At 39.0% G+C, this 25,123-nt stretch overlaps 1 protein-coding gene across 3 annotated transcripts in view; it reads right to left on the bottom strand.

The window, feature by feature from the left end:
- The window catches only part of LOC150091666 (terminal uridylyltransferase 4-like), a 604,054-nt gene that overhangs the window by 462,879 nt on the left and 116,052 nt on the right, over positions 1-25,123 (bottom strand). For 2 of the 3 annotated variants that reach the window (XM_090376273.1, XM_090376276.1), the window contains one exon: positions 24,306-24,874. In XM_090376273.1, the coding sequence (XP_090232399.1) occupies positions 24,306-24,874 (569 nt within the window). Of the gene's footprint in view, positions 1-24,305; positions 24,875-25,123 lie in introns of those variants that run through there. The other variant, XM_090376282.1, reaches the window with a different exon arrangement.

Raw genomic sequence — 25,123 nt, 5'->3', positions numbered from 1 at the left:
CAACCATGAAGTTGCTGAAGATTCCAGAAAATAAATTTGAAAAATATTGTGAAATTATCAACGCTTTGAATGACGACATTTCACAAAGATTTGGCACCTTCTGAAAAATTGAGACAAGTTTGGCAATAGTGTTCAACCCATTTTCAATAGAAATTGATAGTGCACCAAGTGAACTACAGCTTCAGAATATAGATCTGCAGTGTGATACCGATTTAAGAGAATTGCACCGTCGTGAGGAAATCTGTAAATTTTACAATACTCTTAATTCGTACAAATTCGACGAACTAAAAGATTTTGCCCGAGAAATGTTGGTTATTTTTGGATCAACCTGCATATGTGAACAAACATTTTCCACCATGAATCTAAATAAAAATTCTTTACGATCAAGCATCACCGATGAACATTTACAAGCAGTTTTAAGAATCTCAACTACAAAATTAACACCAGAAATTTAAAAAAAAATGTTAAAAGATGTAAAACAGTTCCATTCATCTCATTAAATTCATGGTTGTTAGAGAATAATTTTTTTTATGTTATATTTCTTCTTCATAATAACAAATAATATATATCTAAAAATAGGATTTTACTTGCGGCCCGCCTTCTTTTCGAATTCCTAACGTGGCCCTTCAGCAAAAAAAAGTTTGCCCAGGCCTGACGTAGAGTAACTCACTAATAAAAACCCAACTGCAATTTGAAAACAAGACCCCATCGACAAATTTTAATGTGATTTTTGTTTTTGGCAGAATGAAATTAGTCAAGATTGGATATTAACGTTTTCGCAACATTTTACGTGTTGACCAGTGTTATAAGAAGTTTGGCAAAGAATGAAAATTACGGCAGCAAGGAGTTTGGTGCTTATATCAAGAGTAGAAGGAAGAGGTGGAATCATAATGCCAGGGGCCCACATCTGGTGAGTATGGGCTTGGCACACCCAGGGTCCTGAGCTGGATATCACCATTCTTCTATTTCTTGGTGATTCGCTTCTACTTCTGACTCTCTCTCTCTCTCTCTCTCTCTCTCTCTCTCTCTCTCTCTCTCAGGGTAACTCGGGAATTTTTTTTGGCTAGTGCAGCATAAGCCTGAGGCTTCCTTGCACCATATGGCTAATAATAATATTTTGCCCCTTGATGCAATGGTTTAACTGTTGATTACTTTGTTCAGGTTGCTGCTGATACATATATATATATATATTTTTTTTTTTAAGCATCTGTTCCTGAGAGATCCCACATTCCACTAGATTGCTCTCCAGAAGCTCCTGAAGAAAATGACCGGGGTTCGAGCCCATCACCACCAAATACGCAGGATGTGGAAAGGTCGGGGAATGACCACCGCATATTCCGGAGCAATATGGCCTTAGTTGCTAATGCTCATAAAAACCAAATAACAAACAAACAAACAAACAGATATTCAGTAATCTGCACTACATCCTGCTCAGACACTGCTTCAATTGCCACACATCAATCCCTAATCGGTCTTACGGCTTGCTTACTTACTTACTTGGAAGAACAAGTCTTATATTCTCCACAAGGAAGAATATAAGACCTGTTCCTATCTGCCAGAAAGGACGTTCCATTTAAGACTCCAGCCAAACCACTACCCAAGCTGAAGTTTATACGTAGTTTGGTCTTGACAATATTTTTCTTAATCTGTGATAAAACGATTCAATAAAATTAAAAAACAACTTAACTCAACTCAAACACAGGAGGAGTGCAATTTACCTCTTAGCCCTGATCCTAATGGATACAACATCAGAGGCACATCATAGCCATCCACCTATCGGTGGATCAGGTTTCCATCCCTAGCACTGGGAGGTGGGTTCTACTATCCAGCAAGTGTTTCCTCCTTTTAAACACAGAATGAACAAAATTATTTAAACAAGTAAATAGGACTCAATCTATAAACATGATCCATAGACTACTTTGTTCAAACTCACCCACAAGTCTTTGTAACTCCATTCTCAAGTCAACGTATTGATCTCAAGATCTCATATTGAAACATAACATCACAGCCTAAAAAAAAATGCGCAACTTGTGAAATGTTTGCCAAACTCTCTGGAACAGAACATGATATTGCCATGGGGGATATCTTTGTGTATGCGCAATGTAAGGAGTGTAAGGAAATCAGGCGACAACTCAGCATTGTTGTGGGCCTATATGAGAGCTTGAAGGACAGGGTGGATGCCCTCGAAGGATCTAAATTGAGGGGCCCATCAAGCTCTCAGATGCCTACATCAACACCAGAGCTTGCACTTGGTCATCGCGCGACACAGCAGCAACCCCCAAGGCAGAATATGCTGGTCCCAAAGGAACTAGTAGTTGTTGGTGACTCTATTGTCAGGGAAACGGGGAACATGCTTTGTAAAAAGGATAGGTGGAACAGGACCAGGGTATGTCTGCCAGGGGCAAAGGTTGATGACGTTGTAGAGCAGATATCATCTTTTAAGGGCACAAAAGGTGATATAGTCGTACACCTTGGCACTAATGATATTAAGAGTAGGAGACCAGCGGAATTACTTAACAAGTACAGGTCACTGTTGAAAAAAAGCCGTGAAGTAGGGTTGAATTTGAAAGTGTCTGCAATTCTGCCCAGACACGATAGGAGGGAGTATATGATGAGAGCCTTGTCGATCAATTTGGCCCTGGAAAGATTGTGCAAGGCTCAAGGGGTAGAATTTTTTCAGCCTGGAATGTACTTGTTAACAGGAGAGATTGCTTCTACAGGGATGGGATACACTTAAATAGAAAGGGTGCAAGAATATTTGCTGATGCTATCGAGGCAGTGTTAGGTTGGTCGGAAAACTGCTAGCTAGCGGGGGGAGACAAAGACTAATGGATTAACAGTAGCCACTGGCAGAGCTGAAGGAGATTCTTGCACTGCTTCTATTGGAATGAGCAGAAGCCTGAAAAACAAGATGCAGGATATTTCAGAGACTGCTGGAAGTCATTGCGGTACAAGTAAACACATGGGTTGTGTTAGGGTAGCTAAGAATAGAAACAGGTGCATGTATACTTGCGTGTACACCAATGCTAGGAGTTTAGTAAATAAATTTGATGAATTTGAGGTATTGCTCAAAACATCAAAGGCAGATATTGTTGGGATATCAGAGACGTGGTGTCACACAGATATAAGGAATGCGGAACTGGAATTTGGGGAGTACAATGTGTATAGAAAAGATAGACAGGACAGGAGGGGAGGAGGGGTTATGCTATTAGTTAAAAAACACATAAAATCCAAGGAAGTGAAGCCAGTCGACATTGATGGACAGGGCAGTGTCGAGTCAGTTTGGTGTGACATAAGCATAGGGAAATCAAAATTGAGAGTAGGAGTGTGCTATAGGCCTAATGACTCTGATGAGTATAATAAGATACTGTACAGGGAAATAGAATGGGCCAGTAAATCAGACAGTCTTATAATGGGGGATTTTAATTTCCCAGATATTGACTGGAATTTGTGGGTTGGTCACTCACACACTAGCAAGGCTTTTGTGGATTTATTGGATGATTGTTTTCTACACCAGCATGTTCGGGAGGCAATTAGAGGGAGTAATACTCTTGATCTGATTTATCAGTAGTGATCCTTCATGCATTAGGAATCTGCACATAAAGGAACCACTGGGTGGCAGTGATCACAGTGTGCTGAAGTGGGATTTACTCAAGGAGGTAACTACCATCAGAGGTAAAGGGAAGGGTTTTTGCTTTCGTAAAGGCGACTATGATGGTCTGAGACGGTATTTAAATTCTATACAGTGGGACCAACTGATGATGTTACCAACAGCAAATTCAAAATGGGAAGCATTCAAGGAACTAATCTTGGAAGCTACCAGGCTTTACATACCAACCAAGAAATATTGTTCAAGGTTCAAGCCTAAATGGTTGTCAGATGAACTAATGAGACATATGGCAGAGAAGAAAAATGCATGGGATACATACAAATTAATGGGTGACATGGAAGCCTATGATAGAGCGGATATTGTAGAGCGGATATCATCTTTTAAGGGCACAAAAGGTGATATAGTTGTACAAATTGGCACTAATGATATTAAGCGTAGGAGACCGGCAGAATTACTTAACAAGTACAGGTCACTGTTGAAAAAAAGCCGGGAATTACGGTTGAATTTGAAAGTGTCTGCAATTCTGCCCAGACACGACAGAAGGGAGTATGTAATGACTGCCTTGTCGATCAATTCGGCCCTGGAAAGATTGTGCAAGGCTCGAGGGGTAGAATTTTTTTCAGCATGGTCCGTGCTTGTTAACAGGAGAGACTGCTTCTACAGGGACACTTAAATAGAAAGGGTGCAAGAATATTTGCTGATGCTATCGAGGCAGTGTTAGGTGGGTCGGAAAAACTGCGAGCTTGGGAGGATACAAGGACTAATAGTTTAACGGTAGCCGCAAGCAGAGGTGAAGGTGATTCTTACACAACTTCTAATAGAATAAGTAGCGACCTGGAGGGAGGGATGTTGGGGGTTTCAGGGACGGATGGCAGTCATCGTGAAATAGGTGGGTATATGGGATGTGTTAGGGTAACTAGGAATAGGTGCATGTATGCTTGCATATATACCAATGCTAGAAGTATAGTAAATAAATTTGATGAATTTGAAGTGTTGGTCAAGACATCAAAGGCGGATATTGTTGGGATAGCAGAGACATGGTGTCACACAGATATAAGGAATGCAGAACTGGAAATTGGGGAGTACGTGTATAGAAAGGATAGACAGGATAGAAAGAGAGGAGGTTTTAATTAAGAAAAACATAAAATCGAAAGAAGTGCACCCAGTTGATATAGATGAACAGTGCACTGTTGAGTAAGTTTGGTGTGACATAAGCACTGCAAAAACAAAAATAAGAGGAGTGTGTTATAGGCCTAATGACTCGAATGAGTACAATGAACAATTGTACAGAGAAATAGAGTGGGCTAGTAAATCGGAATGTCTTATAATGGGGGATTTTAACTTCCCAGATATTGACTGGAACTTGTGGTTTGTCACTCACACACTAGTCAGACTTTTGTGGATTTATTGGATGATTGTTTTCTGCAGCAGCATGTTTGAGAGGCAACCAGAGAGAGTAATACTCTTGATCTGGTTATCAGCAGTGATCATTCGTGTATTAAGAATTTGCAGATAAAGGAACCACTAGGTGGCAGTGATCACAGTGTACTGATGTGGGATTTACTTTTGAAAGATTTAATTACCATCAGGGGTAAAGGAAAGGGTTTTTGCTTCCGTAAAGGTGAGTACAGTGGTCTCAAAAAGTTTTTAAATTCTGTACAGTGGGATCAACTGACGATGTTACCAACAGTAAATTCTAAGTGGGAAGCATTCAAGGAATTAATCGTGGATGCTACTAAAAGTTTCATACCTATTAAGAAATATTGTTCAAGGTTTAGGCCTAAATGGTTATCAAATGAACTAATGAGACTCGTAACAAAGAAGAAAAATGCATGGGATGCATATAAATTATCAAGAGACTCAGAAGCCTATGGCAGATATAAGCTAGTCTGTAAACAAGTCACAAAGGAGGTTAGGCAGGCGAAGGCAGATTACGAGAAATCCTTGGCAAAAGATGCTAATATAAACAGCAAGGATTTCTTTACTTATATAAACTCTAAAAGGAAGGGGATGAATCTGATTGGTCCACTTGGCATCGATGGTTCGACTGTTGATGATCCTACTAGCAGATAGAAAACAAACTGAATTAGTATTTTGCATCTACATTCACACATGAGGAATTATTAAAGTTTGAAAATGGCAGAAGGTTATCAAATTGTAGCAGGATACTTAATGATTTTGTAATAACTGAGAGCAAAGTGGAGGAGAAATTGTTGAAGTTAAACATAAGAAAAGCACCTGGGGTGGATGGGATCTATCCAGTTATATTAAAGGAGGCAGCAAAGCAACTAAGCAAACCCTTAGCCATAATTACGAGAGCAGCCTTGGACTCAGGGGAGGTTCCCATGGACTGGAGATGTGCAAATGTATCCCCAATTCATAAAGGGGGATCGAACAGACCAGTTAGTTTAACTTCTATTCCGGGTAAAATAATGGAGTCGCTGGTTAAAGATGCATTGCAGGATCATCTAGACAAGACTGCAGCAATAATTCAGACACAGCATGGGTTTGTTAAGGGAAAGTCTTGTCTGACAAATCTGATAGGATATTATGATGTGGTTACAAAGGAACTGGATGCGAAAAATAATTTTGATATCATATATTTGGATTTCAGGAAAGCTTTTGACACTGTTGCGCATGGAAGACTATTGTACAAATTGGAGCAGAATGGTATTAAGGGTAAGTTGCTACAATGGATAAAAGGATGGTTAAGTGCTAGAAGACAGAGGGTGGTAATCAATGGGTGCTGCTCTTCGTGGACTAATGTTATTAGTGGAGTCCCACAGGGTTCGGTGTTAGGTCCACTGTTGTTTTGTATATTTATCAATGATATTGATGAAGGTATATCAGGCTTAATGTCGAAGTTTGCAGATGATACAAAAGTTGGCAGGGTTGTTAATGACAGTAATGGCAGTGTGCTACTGCAACAGGATCTAGATAATTTGGGCAGATGGGCTAAGAAGTGGCAACTGAAGTTTAACCTTGACAAATGCAAAGTACTACATATGGGTAGAAGTAACCCCAGAGAAACGTACCAACTGTGTTGTACTACACTTAAGGTGGTAGAAAATGAAAAAGACCTGGGAGTAATTGTGCAGTCAGATATGAAGTTTTCTGAGCAATGCAGACAGGCTGCCAGGGCAGGTCATGGGGTTTTGTCAATGATATATAGGAATTTTGCTAGCAGGGAAAAGGAGGTGATTATCCCTCTGTATAAGGCAATGGTCAGGCCACGCCTTGAGTACTGCGTACAGGTCTGGAGGCCTCATTTTAGGAAGGATGTAGATTTGCTTGGGCGTGTACAGAGAAGGGCAACAAGATTGGTGAGGGGAATGAAGGGATCCTCTTACCAAGAGAGGCTTAAGTTCTGCAAATTGCAGTGGCTGGAGACTAGGCACCTGCGCGGTGATCTGATTGAGGTATATAAGGCCTTGAATGGGTTGAGCACGCTGAATTCTGATGGGATTCTTCCACTTGTTCAGATTACTAACCTAAGGGGGCATAAATTCAAATTAAGAAAAGACAGATGTAGAATAGATGTGTGGAAATTTGCCTTTAGCCAGCGGGTTGTTAATTGCTGGAACAAACTTCCATCTGTCGTGGAAGTTGATAGGTTGAATAAATTTAAGGAGGAACTGGACAGGCATTTGGAGGGAATGGTGTGATTTTTTTTTTTTTTTTTGGCTGATGCTGCATAAGCTCATACACTTGCTTTCTTGCATCACATGCCACTACTACTACTATAACATGTTCCAATGTCTCCTCTCCTTCTCCACATACACACATGCCATCTCTTCTTAATCCAAGTTGACAGTCTTCTAGAAAGTCAGTGTTCTGTCAACAAGAAGTCCATATACAACCCAAACTGCTGCCAAGGATTAACCCTGACATTGCCAGAAGGGGTGTGTGTGTGTGTGTGTGTGTGTGTGTGTGTGTGCGAGCGCGCGCGCGTGCGTGTGCGTGCGTACTCCTGTTTTTAACAGTAATACTATTAAATGGGCCTGACATGAAAGAGGTGAAGAATGACGACTGGGTAAAAATATATATATATACACACACACACACACACACACATTTTTTAACCTAGTTAAATTTATTTTATTTAATTTGTTTAATTTAATTGAGCTTAATTTTATAAATTTTTTCAATTTAGAACAGGACAGTAAATAAAATTCAGTATTTCAAGGATTGTTTGTGCGTGTTGGGTGTTTATGTCAGGCCAGTTAGCCACCAGGAAGCAGCCAACTCCTAGGCAGCTGCTATTTGGTGCTCGTCCCTGACACGAGGAGCCAGGCTTGGGTCTGCTATTAAACTGTCATGCAAGATGCATATGCCAGGAGGGACAAAGTATTCAAAGTATTCTTGTATGTAAAGGCAGTAACTAGGGTTTACCCTATATGCCGCCGAGTCGTCTAACGGCAAAGTGCCAAGGCCGGCATTAAAAAAAAAAAAAAAGAAAGAAAAAAAGAAATCTAATGAAATGTTTGTATATTTATGCATATATTAATGTGTTTTGTTGCATGTTCTAAGCCAGCACCCTGCATTTAGCAGTCAGGGGGCAGGAGAAAAAAAGGCTCTCCTACACCCCGACTCCCATCCCAAGCCACAAGGAGGCAGCCAGGTTCTACTATCAAGAGACACATACTGAGGTTGCGACAAGGAGAACCACAAAATAATTTAAAGGGAGATGGGAAAAGGGGATGAAGAAAAAGGAACAGAAGAGAAGAGGAATAGAGATATCCTTTAGAAATATAAGCAGAAAAATATAAAAGAGAAAAGTAAGAAGATTACAAGGAACATGTAAGTAAAAACTAATTATCAACAAATATGCATATACAGCAGGCCCCCGTTATAACGCGGTTCGCTTTACGTGGATTCGCTATAACGCTGTTCTTATATTATAACCCGTATCTGACTATAACGCTGTCACAGATCACTATAACGCTCTTTTACAGATTGCATTTTTGGCATATTTAACGAAATCGTTTCATTTGATGGAGTCGATAGCTTGAAAATGAATAGCAAAACAGCATTAAAACGTTTGGTTTCCCACGCCGACTTCAGAAATTTTCCCACGCTCAGTGAAATTTTCTCGCACGCTAATTTAATTGCAGTACAGTGACTTGTTACGTAGTTCCGAGATCAACATTTTTAAAAATGATCAAGTATATTGCTTGTAATATTTGCGTTATATGCATTTATCCGAAGTCTCCTCATCACTCAGTACGGTATTAGACATCATGCGTAACGGAAAGTTTACTTGAACATTGTATCATAATTAATTCAACCAACACAGTTACATTTTCGAAGAGCTAATAATGACCGATAGGAATGAAAAAGCAACAATGTCTGGGCGCAGTATGAAGACTATAAATGTAAGAAAAAGACTGAATTTGAAAATCAAATTAGACGTTTTGAAGCAAATCGATTCCGGTCAAAGACAAGTGGATGTGTGCCATAATTTATGACTTGCAAGTTTAACTGTAAGAACAATTATAAACAAAAAAATAAAGAAATAATTTTAGCGGCGAGAAAGATAGCTGTTCCACTGCAAGCAACTAGGGCTAGGCCGGCTATTAGGATTGAAATGGAAAGACTAACTAATTTTATTGAAGATAATATCCAATGCAGAATTCAGTTAAGTTAAATATTAAAAAAAAAAAAAAAAAAAAAATAGAGAGAGAGAGAGAAAGAGATTAGCCAATATGATGATCTGAAGAAAACTCGCCTAAAAAAAAAAAAAAAAAAAAAAATGTGGAACCATTTAAATCTGGTAAGGGCTGGTAGAATAAATTTAAAATCCAGGGAGAAGCCTAGTGCAGATCAAGGAGCCGAAACTTTCAAAAAAGAACTTGTTAAAATTATTGAAGAGGGGTATTATGTGTTATACTTCTCAACAAGTTTTTAACATAGATGAAGCAGGACTTCTGTGGAAACGAATGCCTAAAAGAAGTTTCATATTGAAAGAACAAAAAACATGCCAAGTTTCAAAGCGGCAAGGATCAGTTGACTTTATTGTTGGGTGGTAATGCTGCGGGCCATTTAAAATTAATACCCCTTTTAGTTTATTTGGAAGAGGGCCAAAGTTCAACTCAAAATCCACACATTATTCATGATTAAATCCATCCATTAAATTAAATCAATTAAATTCATTATTTTAATTGGAATTTTAAGTTTACTTTTGATACGCAAGTAGTTACCACATAATTATACGTATGTAATGCAGAATATTTTATATGTGCAAATATTTGAATATTAAATATTTTGACCGACATTTGTGCATCTTTTCATTACTGTTTATTATCGATTAGGAAATATACTATGGCACCGACCGCAGCTCATAAATACATGTTACCTTATGGGAAAGCGGCGCTCGCTTAGCGCGGATTCACTTAGCGCTCTGTTTTTCCGGAACGAATGATCAGCGTTAAGCGGGGGTCACCTGTATACATACAATCAATTTTACCCAGTAATCACAATAAACCTAGTCATAATATCAACCATTAGAGCAGATAATAACTTAAAATCAAATTTAAAACTCCAAAAACAAGGCAAGGATCATACCAATAAGCAATTGAAAGACTGCAAATCAGTAAGATTACAAAACCTTGAAAAACTCACAACTAAATCAGTCAATTAATCAGCAAAACCCCCAACAACATGATTAATGCAAGATAACAAGGTAATTAATCTAATACCACTTCCAAAATCCAAGATACAATCAGAGGGCAAGTCCAAATAGGCAACTTAATTTAACTTAACAATAATCAAGCAGTATTTTACATTTTAACAAGTGATAGTCTGAACTGGCATGAGGAGCCGGGCACCTCGTGCCACAAGCCGGACACCAGAAAACTGGGATCAGGGTCAAGAAAACTGGGATCTGGGTTACTCTGCCAGATAGTGACTGGAGGGAGTCTGAGTAGTGTGTATGCGGAGAGCATTGTCGAGACCACGTTATGTCAAGGATCTGGGTACATTCTTACCATGTGTATGCCATGGCGTACACATTCTTACCATGTGTACGCCACATCCAAAAATTTCATTACTTCATACAGCACGTCCCACCCACTTTTTCTTACTATTGAATACACCATGAATTGTCAAACTAATAAAGCAAGCTTATCTGCGAAAAGATCTAAACCTCCCAAGCACTTCCTAATTCATTTCACAAATATACGTGGTCTCAATTCTAATCTCAACAATGTCCACTTGCAGTCTGCCAAACCCCATGTACTTTTTCTGACAGAATCTCTGTTATCAGTTGATTCAACTATGGCTCATCTCAGATGCCCAAATTATTCGCTGTATGATTCCTTTCACCTCAAAGGTAGTACTTGTGCACATGTCCATTTTGATATTCCCTGTCAGAGACTTGGCAATTTGGAATCTCCTCTCTTTGATCTTCTCTGGCTTAAAATCTCTCTACCTCATTGTGTCAAATTCATCTGTTGCCTCTACCGTTCCCCCAACTCCACTAATCACTTGGAGCTCTTTGACTTCCTCTCTTTGCAACTTGACTTTCTCCAGTCCAACTTTCCTAACAGTGAGGTAATTTTCCTTGGTGATTTTAATGTTCACAACTCCAGCTGGCTTCCATATTCTAGTCACACTGACCCAGATGGTCGAGATGCTGAGGCTTTTGCAATTACTAAATGACCTTGCACAGATTGTTCATTTACCTACAAGAATACTGGACAATCCTAATCATATGCCAATACGCTTGATCTTTTTCTCACAAACAACCCTTCTAAGTAAACGGTCGAAGTGAGAGGTCCTTTAGGCACTTCAGATCACAACTTGGTGATTGTCTCTTCTCCAATGGAACCTTTATCTTATGGCTATTCCCAACCTCGGGTTGTTTGGCATTACAAGAATGCAAAATGGGATGACCTGTGAGACTTCTTTTCTTCTTTTCCTTGGTCGGATTACTGTTTCAAAACTTCTGATGTCAACGTTTGCTCAGATCATGTCAGTGAAATTATTCTTGCAAGAATGGAATCCTTTATCCCACACTCCACTTTAAAATCTCGTCCTTTATCTAAACCTTTGGTTTTCAATAAATGTGCTAAGGCTGTTCAAGAGAGGAATATTGCATATCGTAATTGGCTTGTTTCTAATTCTTCAGTTTCATTTTCTGCCTACACCCAAGCTCACAACAATTGTACAGCAATTATTAATCAGTCCAAACTAGAGTTTGAACAGGCTAAGAGTAGAAAACTTGCTTCTTGCCCTAATGGGAGCCGAGCATTCTGGTCTCTTGGCAAAGCTATTGGCTGCAACTTTTACCCATCTCTGCTCCCACCTCTGTCCAAACCAGATAGTTCTGTTGTCACTTCAGCCAAGGATAAAGCTGACCTGCTAGCATTCCATTTTTCTTCCAACTCATGTATTAATGATCTTGGTAAAACACCTTCCACCATTCTCAACACGCTCCATTCAATGCCTCCTGTGGTCTTCCGTCAAAAAGATGTCAGAAGGATTTTGACGAATCTTGATGCTACGAAAGCTCCTGGTCCCAATTGTATTTCTCCACTTGTTCTCAAAACCTGTGCTCCTGAACTTACTCCTATTCTTTGCGCCTTTTTTCATTTTCTTATTCCAAAGGTGTTTTTCCTTCTGCTTGGAAATTTGCTCATATCCAGCCAGTTCCTAAAAAGGGTAACAAATCTCTCCCATCCAATTATCGTCCCATTGCAATTACTTCTACTCTTTCTAAAGTAATGGAGAAATCAATTAACCGCCAAATCTTAAACTACCTAGAAACCTTCCGTCTGATCAACGATCGCCAGTATGGATTCTGTCAGTGTCAATTCACTGGTGATATTCTGGCTTATGTTACCCATTTATGGACTAATTCAATGGAAAGGTTCGGTTAAACACAAGTAGTTGCTCTTGACATCTGTAAGGCTTTCGATCGTGTTTGGCATAAAGGTCTTCTAAACAAGCTTCCATCTTATGGTTTGCCAACTGTTTTTAGTAATTGATTATCCAGTTTTCTCAGTTTTCTCTCTGATCGCTCACTGAGGGTGATGGTAGATGGCTCTCTGTCTTCTAACTTCTCCACCAATGCCGGTGTCCCCCAAGGTTCAGTTCTTTCGTCCACTCTTTTCCTCTTGTATATTAATGACCTTCTTCCATTGACTGAAAATCCTATTCATAGTTTTGCTGATGATAGCACACTGCATTCCACTTTCCAATTTGAGAAACCTTGTCCTGCTCAATCAGCTTCAACTTCTCGAAAATCTGCTACTAATTCCTTAAATGCTGATCTTCAGGTAATTCTCCAGTGGAGCAAATACAACTTAGTTGATTTCAACCTTTCTAAAACTCAGTCTTGTCTTATATCTCACAAAAAAGATTCTTCTGCTCCTATGCTTATCTTTAGTACACTCCAATTTCTAGGCAAAATGATATATCTCTTTTGTGGATTGCCATAACTTCTAATCTCTCTTGGCACAAGCACATTACAAATATTGCTTCTTCTGCATCTAAAAAACTTGGTTTTCTCTTTTGCTCTCGGCGTTACTTTTCTTCCAAACAGCTGCTCACTCTGTATAAATTGCAAATTCGCCCTGCCATGGAATATTGTTCTCACATCTGGGGTGGTGCCCCCAAAACCTCTCTCAGGCTTCTTGATTCCATTCAGAAGAGGGCAGTTAGGTTAATTAATGATTAATCTCTAACAGAGTCTCTCCACTCGCTGTCTCATAGATGTAATGTTTCTGTTGTATGCCTCTCCTACAGAGACTTCAATGGGCACTGTTCTTCTGAATTGGCTTCTATAATTTCCGCTCTCTCTTTCAAAACAGTCCGAACACATACCGCCAACATCCATATACTGTCCAACTTCAAACTCACAGAACCAACTTTTCATCTTCCTCGTTTATTCATTCAACTTTCATTTTCTGGAACAACCTTCCTTCATACGTATTTCCTGAAAATTACAGTCTACAGAAGTTCAAGTCCACTGTCAACAAATATCTTCTTTCGTCTTCTCAACCTCCAACCCAAGCACGGTACTAAGTACTATAAGTTCTAATACCTCTCGTGTTTGGGGTTTACATAAAAAAAAACAAAGCAAAAGCATAAATACAGGCTGTCACTACAGAGACATCCAAATAAACCAAGAAGAAAACACTAATGTTGAGAATCCTCAACCAGTACTGATGGCAAATTACTAAACAGCCATGACAACTTCTATAATATACAAGTTCAGCTGAAACTATAAGCACAAACAATCAAATAGAAGTTAAAACGATAAAACAGGTCATAAAATCTAAAACCCTTTATGCAGCAACTCGTATAAAATCATTTTAAATAAGTTCAGGTTTAAAAAATTATTAAGACAACAGAATCCCTATTGCCAAAGACATATGACCCAAGCTATGGGTGAAAGACCCACTATAACCCCAAATCACCAACTAAAAATAATCAGCATGAACAATTCATCAACAGAACAAGGTGAATTAACAAAATACAGTTAGCCAACTAAACGCAATGGCCCTCCACAACCCGCAGAAACAACAGGATGATATTTACATTATTAAGAGTTAGTTAGTTAGTTATTTGGTTTTTAGGAGCATTAGCAACTAAGGCCATATTGCTCCGGGATATGCGGTGGTAATTCCCTGACCTTTCCACATCCTCCATATTTGGTGGTGACGGGCTCGAACCCCGGTCTAATCAAGAAGCGTGTGCTACGCACTGCTGCTCCTTCCCACCTGGCTACGGAGGCGCCTACATTATTAAGAACATAACAATTTAAAGTAATGTAGCATATATAATTAACCAACAAAACAAGGTGAATTAACAAAATACAATTATCCAACAAACAAAATGGCCCTCTGCAACCCTCAGAGACAACAAAAGAATATTTATATTATTAAGAACATAGTAATTTTATAACCCTTAGAAGACAGTTAACGACATTATCATAGTATACAGTTGGAGCCATGTAAGGCACAGAAACTGAAAAATTCAATTTACATTATTAACAACACAGTAATTTTAAACCTTCATAAAAGAAAATTCACAACACTAATTGAAGGATGCAAAAGAAGCTTACATAGATACTACTAATAATAAGCTAGAATTACCACAAAAAACATCAAGTACTTATCAAAATACATTTAAATAATTGTACTAGATAATTTAACAATAAACAATAATTCAACAAGATAAACGTTTACTGCCATCCACAGCAGATAACAAAAACAAACAATTTTTTCCATTATCTAAAGAGAAGCTTAGTTTAAGAACCCATTAATAATAATAACAACAAGATATATTATATATGAGCCTATATGCGCCTATATATATGAGCCTATATTATATATGGGCCTATATGAGAGCTTGAAGGACAGGGTGGATGCCCTCAAAGAAACGAAATTGAGGGGCCCATCAAGCTCTCAGCTGCCCACATCAACGCCAGAGCTTGCACTTGGGCATCACATGACACAGAGGCAACCCCAAGGCAGAATGCGCTGGTCCCGAAGGAACTAGTAGTTGTTAGTGACTCTATTGTCAGGGAAACGGGGAACATGCTTTGTAAAAAGGATAGGTGGAACAGGACCAGGGTATGTCTGCCAGGGGCAAAGGTTGATGATGTTGTAGAGCGAATATCATCTTTTAAGGGCACAAAAGGTGATATAGTTGTACACGTTGGCACTAATGATATTAAGAGTAGGAGACCGGCAGAATTAATTAACAAGTACAGGTCACCGTTGAACAAAAGCCGAGAATTAGGGTTGAATTTGAAAGTGTCTGCAATTCTGCCCAGACACGATAGGAGGGAGTATATGATGAGAGCATTGTCGATCAATTCGGCCCTGGAAAGATTGTGCAAGGCTCAAGGGGTAGAATTTTTTTCAGCCTGGACTGTACTTGTTAACAGGAGAGATTGCTTCTACAGGGATGGCATACACTTAAATAGAAAGGGTGCAAGAATATTTGCTGATGCTATCGAGGCAGTGTTAGGTGGGTCAGAAAACTGCTAGCTTGGGGGGAGACAAAGACCAATAGATTGACAGTAGCCACTGGCAGAGGTGAAAGAGATTCTTGCACTGCTTCTATTAGAATGAGCAGAAGCCTGAAAATCAAGATGCATGATATTTCAGAGACTGCTGGGAGCCATTGCGGTACAAGTAAACACATGGGTTGTGTTAGGGTAGCTAAGAATAGAAACAGGTGCAGGTATACTTGCGTGTACACCAATGCTAGGAGTTTAGTAAATAAATTTGATGAATTTGAGGTATTGCTCAAAACATCAAAGGCAGATATTGTTGGGATATCAGAGACGTGGTGTCACACAGATATAAGGGATGCAGAACTGGAATTTGGGGAGTACAACGTCTACAGAAAGGATAGACAGGATAGGAAGGGGGGAGGGGTTATGCTATTAGTTAAGAAACACAAAAAAACCAAGGAAGTGAAGCCAGTCGACATCGCTGGACAGTGCAGTGTCAAGTAAGTTTGGTGTGACATAAGCATTGGGAGACCAAAATTGAGAATAGGAGTGTGCTATAGGCCTAATGACTCTGATGAGTATAATAAGAAACTGTACAGGGAAATAGAGTGGGCCAGTAAATCAGAGAGTCTTATAATGGGAGATTTTAATTTCCCAGATATTGACTGGAATTTGGGGACTGATCACTCACACACTAGCAAGGCTTTTGTGGATTTATTGGATGATTGTTTTCTACATCAGCATGTTCGGGAGGCAACTAGAGGGAGTAATACTCTTGATTTGATTATCAGCAGTGATTCTTCATGCATTAAGAATCTGCAGATAAATGAACCACTAGGTGGCAGTGATCACAGTGTGCTGAAGTGGGATTTACTCAAAGAGGTAACTACCATTAGGGGTAAAGGGAAGGGTTATTGCTTCCGTAAAGGCGACTACGATGGACTGAGACAGTACTTAAATTCTATACAGTGGGACCAACTGATGATGTTACCAACAGCAAATTCAAAATGGGAAGCATTCAAAGAACTTATCTTGGAAGCTACTAGGCTTTACATACCAACTAAGAAATACTGTTCAAGGTTTAGGCCAAAATGGATGTCAGATGAACTAATGAGGCATATGGCAGAGAAGAAAAATGCATGGGATACTTACAAATTAACACATGACACAGAAGCCTATGATAGATACAAGTTGATATGCAACCAAGTTACAAAGGAGGTTAGGCAGGCGAAGGCAGATTACGAGAGATCCTTGGCAAGGGATGCAAAGATTGTTTGTTGTTTGTTATTTGATTTTTAGGAGTTAGCAACTAAGGCCATATTGCTCCGGGATATGGCCTTAGTTGCTAAGGCCATATTGCTCCGGGATATGCGGTGGTCATTTCGTGACTTTTCCGCATCCTTCGTATTTGGTGGTGACGGGCTCGAACCCCGGTCTAATCAAGAAGCATGTGCTATGCACTGCTGCTCCTTCCCACCTGGCTACGGAGGCGCCGGGATGCAAAGAAAAACAGCAAAGAGTTCTTTACTTATGTAAACTCTAGAAGGAAGGGGATGAATCAGATTGGTCCACTTGATATTGCTGGGTCAACTGTTGATGATCTTGCTCAGGTAGCTAACAAACTAAATGAATATTTTGCATCGACATTCACACATGAGGAGTTATTCAGTGAGGGGAATGCCAGAGGTGTATTCAACTCTAGCAGTAAGCTACAGAACCTTGAAATAACTGGGAGTAAAGTGGAGGAGAAACTGTAGAAGATAAATACAAGAAAGGCACCCGGGGTGGATGGGATCTATCCAGTTATATTAAAGGAGGCAGCAAAGGAAGTAAGCAAACCCTTAGCCATAATTATGAGAGCTTCCTTGGACTCAGGGGAGGTACCCATAGACTGGAAATGTGCAAATGTGACCCCAATTCACAAAGGAGGATCAAAGGCTGACACAAGTAATTATAGACTTGTGAGCTTAACTTCTGTTCCAGGAAATATAATGGAGGCACTGGTTAAAGAAGCACTGCAGGATCATTTAGACAAGACTTCAGTGATAACTCGGACACAGCATGGTTTTGTTAAGGGGAAGTCTTGCCTGACCAATTTGATTGGATACTATGATGCAGTCACAAAAGAACTGGATGCAGGAAATAACTTTGATATTATATACTTGGATCTTAGGAAGGCTTTTGATACTGTTGCATATGGAAGACTGCTGCACAAATTGGAGCAGTGTGGCATTGAAGGCAAATTGCTGCTATGGATAAAGGGGTGGTTGAGGGGAAGAAGACAGAGAGTGGTAATCAATGGACACTGCTCATTGTGGACTAATATTAGTGGAGTCCCTCAGGGTTCAGTGTTGGGTCCATTATTGTTTTCTGTATTTATAAATAATATTGATGATGGTATATCAAGCTTAATGTCCAAGTTTGCAGACGATACAAAGGTTGGCAGGGTTGTCAAGGACACTACTGACACTATGCTGCTGAAACAGGATCTGGAAAGGTTGAGCAGATGGGCTGAGAGGTGGCAAATGAAGTTTAACATTGACAAATGTAAAGTACTACACATGGGAAACAGCAACCCCAGAGCAACGTATCAACTCTGTGGTACTACACTGACAGTGGTAGAGAATGAAAGGGACTTGGGGGTGGTTGTGCAGGCAGATATGAAGTTCCCTGACAGTGCAGACGGGCTGCAAGAGTAGCTCATGGAGTATTGTCAATGATATACTGGAATTTTTCCAGCAGGGATAAGGAGGTGATTATTCCCTTGTATAAGGCAATGGTCAGGCCACACCTAGAGTACTGTATACAGGTCTGGAGGCCTCATTTCAAGAAGGATGTAGAGCTGCTGGAACGAGTACAGAGAAGAGCAACAAGATTAGTGAATGGAACAAAGGGGTGCTCTTACGAAGAAAGGCTTATGTTTTGCAAATTACAGTGTCTGGAGACTAGGCACCAGCGAGGTGATCTGATAGAAGTGTATAAAGCCTTGAATGGTTTGAGCATGCTCAATGCTGATGGGATTCTTCCTCTAGCTCAGAATAATCACCTGAGAGGGCATAAATTCAAATTGAGGAAAGACAGATGTAGGATAGACGTGCAGAAATTTGCCTTTAGCCAGCGGGTGGTTGGTTGGTGGAACAGACTTCCATCCCTTGTAGTGGAGGTTGATAGCCTAAATAAGTTTAAGGCTCAGCTGGACAGGTATTTTGAACGAACAGAGGGGGTGAAGTGGAAGTGGGGTTTTATTTTTTTTTTTGGCTGATGCTGCATAAGCTTGCTTTCTTGCATCAAATGCCTCTACTAATGCTAATGCTAATATACAGAAATTATATATTCAAATCATTATATACAGAAAAACTCTCTAGAGCTGTTGACAATAACCAGAACCACTCATTAAAAAAAAAAAAAAAAAAAAAAAGCATGAGGGGGACAACCAAAACATGAAAAAAGAAAAACAGTACCCCAAGCAACCAAACCAGAGCAACAAGCAACAGTGCAGAAAAACAGTAGCTTTAAGTCCAAAGCAAAGAAAAGACAAAACTATAAATCAAAAGAAGTCAATCTCTTATGGCATTTGAAGATTTTTTCAGCAAAAATGGAAAAAGCATTATAGTTTTCTAAAGTCTCCAGCAATTTTGGAAGATCTTAAACATGAAAAACCCCAGTAATCAGTTGAAATTCAGACCTAAAGTCAATGTACTGAATACAATCAAAAATCAGGTGAGTGGCAGATTCTATCGCACCACAGGAACAATTTGGGGAAGGAGCAAGACCCAAGGAGATCAATTTTTCATTCAAACTTCCATGACTGGAAAAAGAAAAAGTAGCATAAAATAAAGACCAGGAGAAAATCAAGCTAAATTTTTCTTATTAATTTCAACAACCTTTGGGAAGAATAGAAAAGTGGTATGACCTGTAGATCCATTAATCCAGTCAAGCTGCCATTCAGAAATAAATTGATCTCTCGTACCAGTGGTTTTCAACCGGGATGCCACGGCACCTTAAGGTGCCGCAACAACATTCTAGGGGTGCCACGTAATTCGGGTTTAAGTTACTTAAACTTATTATTTTTTAAGTTTAATATGTTTATTTCATTATAAAAAGGTGTAGCGCGCGCGCACACACACACACACACACACACACACACACACACACACACACACACACACACACACACACAATCAGATCTAACAGGCAGAAAATTGAGTAGGGGTGCCACAAAATAAAATAAATTACTTAAGGGTGCCATTATTCAAAAAAGGTTGAAAACCACTGTCTTATACGTTGAATATCCAATTTTATATGAAGATCTAAATTTAAATAATACTGATACAGCATAAAAGCAATACCTTGTCTTCTACAATACTGAAGTAACTAAAAATTACTTCAAATTTAATAGGAACTTTACCAGTAATGACTTGGAGGGCAGAGGAAGCAACAGTCCTACAAGCCCAAGAAGCAGCCAGCAGAAAGAAACGTTGGGCCTGAGTCAAATATTTATTAACTAAGGATTTGAACACACTAGGACCACAACAACACCAGCAGCATAACAAACTATAAAAATAAAGATGCTTTTATAATAAATTCTAAGAACAGAAGGTTTGAGTTCCACAGAAGCCCTTGTAATTCTGATTAACTTTCCAGTTTTTACAAAAAGTTTTTACTTTTTGTAGAATAAACCTGGCGTGTTGAACGAATTGGAAACGGTCATTGAAAAACAAATTGACCAACTATGAAGGTCCGATAAAATGCCATTGGCACGTTCTTCCAACTGGAGCCTGGAATCATCAGAAACCAGAACAACCAGATTGTCGGCATATGCCACTTTAGTAACAAAATCATGTTCAGAATTGAGCCACCCATCAAGGACCACGTTCCAGCACATGGGCCCAAGAACGGATCCCTGAGGGCAGCCATGAGTAACCAGTCTCCGAACAGCACACAGGCCAGAGGAGACAACATGGCACCTATCAGAAAAATAATCCATGATCAACCGGTAAAGAATAATAGAAACCTCAGGCTCCCAGAACCTCGCCAGGACACTATGCCACCAAACGGTGGCACGGTGTCAAAGGCCCCTTTGAAGTCCACAAGGAGGCCAAGAACATATTTAGAATGACAGTCAGAAACTGCACACATGGTATGCCCGATAGCATCAACTGTAGAGCAGCCTTTACAAAAACGGAACTGGTAAGAAGACCATAGACCTTTACCAAGATAACAAGTCAAAAATTTAGAGACGATAGGCTTCTCCAACACCTTGCCAAGTACCGAAAGAAGCGCAATGGGTCTGTAAGAGGAGGCAAGGTTCACAGGCTATTCAGGATTCTTGATAAAAATATTTAGGTTGGCCTGCTTCCACAAACTGGGAAACTGACCAACCGCAAGACATTTATTAAAGGGTACAACAAGGACCTGAGGACAACACTTCCAGAAATGCTTTAAAACCGACACTTCCATTAAATCCAGGCCAGGACACTTTCCATCTCACATAGAAAAAATAGCTGAATCAATTTCAGCAGGGGAGAATTGATCTTCAGAACAATTACCAACATAAGTCAGATGTCGCAATCTGAGCACATTTTGAGCATCACTTTCAGGAATAGAGGAATCCTGCCTGATTAACTCATCAAGTATTACATTCATGGAATCAGACCAAGCCAGGGATTCCTGACCATCAGAATTAAGAATAGTAGAGAAATTTTCACCCAGGTGAACCTTCTCCGCAACCAACTTGTAGACAAAGCCGCAGGGTTCCAGATTTACAGATTGCTCCACAAGATGCTCCCAGGAGGCACACTTCTCTCTATAGATGGAATTAAAATAAGTACATCTATCTTCCTTATAAAGCTCATAGAGACACTGAGTCTCAATAACCGGTCTATGAGACCTTCTAGCTCTTTAAAAAGAGCACTGCGCACTGTTCATATTACATCTCAAAATGGATAAATTAGCCGACCACAGGGCACCGAATTAGGACGTCTATTACTCCTAGCAAAATTCAAGCTAAATACAATAGACAGAAAACTCATAATCTGATTTAACTGAACAGACAAATCCAAATCAGCAAGGTGAGAAATAACATTAGGTGGAAAACATTCCAACAACTTCTTATTAAAATCGTGCCAGTTTACATTTTTGGTTTTAAAGCAAGGAAAATTCAGCAAAACACCTCGCAGATTCTTAACAAAACTAAGTTCAAAAGAAATAAGATTGTGGTCACTGCCAGTCCACCCAACAAAAACCTTCCACTTTACAATATTTTGTCCAAAAGCACAATTAGAAAAAGTAATGTCAATACTTGAATGACCTGAGGCAGAAACAAACATAGGAGGCTTGTCATGGGAGTTCCACACGGTAAGATTTTTGGCCAGAATGAATTCCTCCAGGATATCTCCTTTAGGATTCGAAGCCACACACAATGCCAGAGAATAAAGAAGACATTAGCATCAGCCATGAAGACAATTCTCTTACCAGCAAGTTTACTGAGAACCATCTCAACATAATTTATATAGGGATCTACTGACTGATGAGACTGAGAACATTGAAAGTAAACAGAAACAAAGAAAATTTGCCCAAAGCAACCCTCCAAACACACACACACACACAGGCCGCATGAGTCGAACATAATTCATTAACTCTAGTTATGGTAATTAGAGGATCCACCACAACCAGGGCTGCCCAAACCCTGGCCATAGAACGATCTCCAACACCGGAAACGAGCGTTGGACTGAACAACCCTACAAGAAGGGTAGACCTTTTACTTTGCCCTTGTAGGCATAAAGTTCCTGTAGCCACTTTATAGACTCGAATTTAAAAAAAAAACAATTCAAATCATTAAAATGCACCACACTTTCATTGTTATCATATGTTCAGTTATAAGAATCATTTTCAAACCCCTTTGTGATATTTTTGTTTGAAGCACATTTCTATAGGTCACTACCATAAAGCAATAAAAACAATTTGCAGTTTTCCATTTATTGGGATTTTTTGTTAATGCAATCAGTTATAAACGGGTAGTAAACCTGATCATATTGCATTTGTGATAATACCGATAGCTGGAATTCTGGGGTTTTTTACATTATGAAATCTTCGATCATACAAAAAACAAATAAATTTTCAGAATCTTCTCTTCATTCCTATTTTTTTAAGCTTTGTAAACTTGTTTCTCTGTCTCATTTGCACATATCGTGTTAGTTACAATATGTATCGTGTTAGTTACAATTTGTTAGTGCTGTGTTCTTTGTTATTGATTGCTTATCTTTTTTTTACTGTTTTAAATTTTACAACCCAAAAAATACAAATAAAAATGTCAATGAACAGAAATATCAATTAGATAATATGTACATATTACGGTATGTATTAATTAAGCTATGTACACAAGTGTAAATTTATTTTTATTTTGCTAACCCATGGAAAATATTCTTCCGATTTTCTCGTATCATTTAATTTTGTTAATTGGTAAGGCAATAAAGTGTAAATTTGTGCTTTATATCTTTACTTTTATAACCTGTGGATAATATTCCTCCAATTTTCACTTATTAGAATCGCCATTTAATAGAATTAAAATTTAATTTGCAAACATGATCACAATGACCAATGCTTACTATATATCATATAGTGAATGATATTTCATTATGAGAGTCCATCAAAAAGTGAACCAATCATAAAGTGGGGGTCTACTGTATAATGACTGTATGAGTTTTTAAAGCAGAGCATGCTTCCTGGATGGTATAGCACAAAGGAGACACCTTAGAACACAGTGACCAGAGATAAATTCTGAGAACACTATTATACACCAGAAAGCAAATGTGCAAGTTCAGAATGGCACCACACAGGCCCAGATCCACCAAAGAAAATATGTAACCAAGCATCAGCCAGGAAAGTGTTAATCACTATATTCTGGCATCACAAAGCAATTCTGAAACATTATCTGGTGAGAGGTGAAACAGTGAAGCGTTTCAAATGCTGTAACATGCTACTGAACCACTTTAAAGCCAGCAATTCAAAAGGAATAACATCAGTTTTGCTGTCTTCTATGTATGTCTGAAGCACGATAATGTCCATTCTACAGCAATTTTTTTTTTTTTTTAGGAGCATTAGCAACTAAGGCCATATTGCTCCGGGGATATGCGGTGGTCATTCCCTGACCTTTCGGCATCCTCCATATTTGGTGGTCACGGGCTCGAACCCCGATCTAATCAGGAAGCATGTACTATGCACTGCTGCTCTTGCCCACCTGACTACGAAGTCACCTCTACAGTGAATCCGACAAAAGATAAAGTTTGAGGTACTACCTAATCCTGCATATTCACCAGGCTTAGGTCCATGTGATTGTTACCTTTTTTGCCCACTAAAAAATGTACTAAGAGGACATCACTTCTCATCAGATGAAGAGGTTAAGACAGCAGTGCACAAATGGCTTCAACGCCAAACCACAAAATTTCTCTCAAGGAATTCAGACACTGGTGCAGTGTTGAAGGAAGAGTGCTAAATGTAACAGGGACTATACTGAAGACTGACATGCACAATTTCCTTGTTGTCTGTGAAATAAAACTTTTATTTAACTTTTGCAGTTTTTGTTTGAGTAACCTTTGTATTTTAACTTTGCTAAATACACCACTAAAACACAAGACAAACTAGCAAGGTTGTATAATGCATCTTGACCCATCTGCTGATGGGTCAAGATACAATATAGTTACTAATTGAGTGAAAAAAAGTAATTACCTGGAAACTCAAAAATCTATTGCTTTCACTTAAAGCAGATAAACTGGTGATATCCGATTCACCACTGCTGTCTACTCCACTATCTGTGCAACTTACTGTTCTATTAAGTGCTTCAGTTGAGGTACTGACAGTTGATTGAACGTACGACTGCCTCTGACAATCTGTAGTTTGCCCACTGCCCTTGCTTATTTTCTTTTCTACACAATTAAATAAATTAGTGCAGGCATTCGGAGTGGCAGATGGGATCAACCTACCTGCAATACAATGATCTGCATTTTTAAAAACACTGGTTTTTCTATATTCAAAGTCAGTGGAACCAAGTTCGCCATCTGGCTTAGTAGAATGCCGATTAATTTTTTTCAAGTGGGCAATATGAGAAAAATTCCTCTGAATAACATCTTGGCTACACCGGTTGCTGTCATTCCTTGAAACATCTATTTTATTTTTTGTGTCAATCCTATTAACTGCATGATTTTTTTGCCCTTCCAATGTATTTTGATAAGTTGTTCTGCCAAGTGGAAGGCTACTCTGTTTGTTTAAATCATATGGTGAATCAAGCTTGTTTTTATCTGAAAAAGTAAAAAAAAAAAAAAAAAAAACACAATTAATTATATGATATTAGGAAGTTAATATACAAGGTGATTTTACAGAAACTTAGCCATTTCGTGGTTGAATATTTCAATAGTTAAACAATCATTGGCCAAAAATTTAGAAACTTTTCCTAAGGTTTCTAATTTTTTTGCCCTGCAATTGGCATCAACAGATATTTAAATGTATGGTACGCAAATGCAAGTTATCACATGGTATTACCACAGGTT

This window comes from Mastigoproctus giganteus, chromosome 1, assembly GCF_048544385.1.
Source record: "Mastigoproctus giganteus isolate SK-2022 chromosome 1, ASM4854438v1, whole genome shotgun sequence".
NCBI lineage: Eukaryota > Metazoa > Arthropoda > Arachnida > Uropygi > Thelyphonidae > Mastigoproctus > Mastigoproctus giganteus.
Note: the sequence above shows the minus strand (reverse complement) of the source record. Positions and strands in the feature narration are given on the sequence as shown.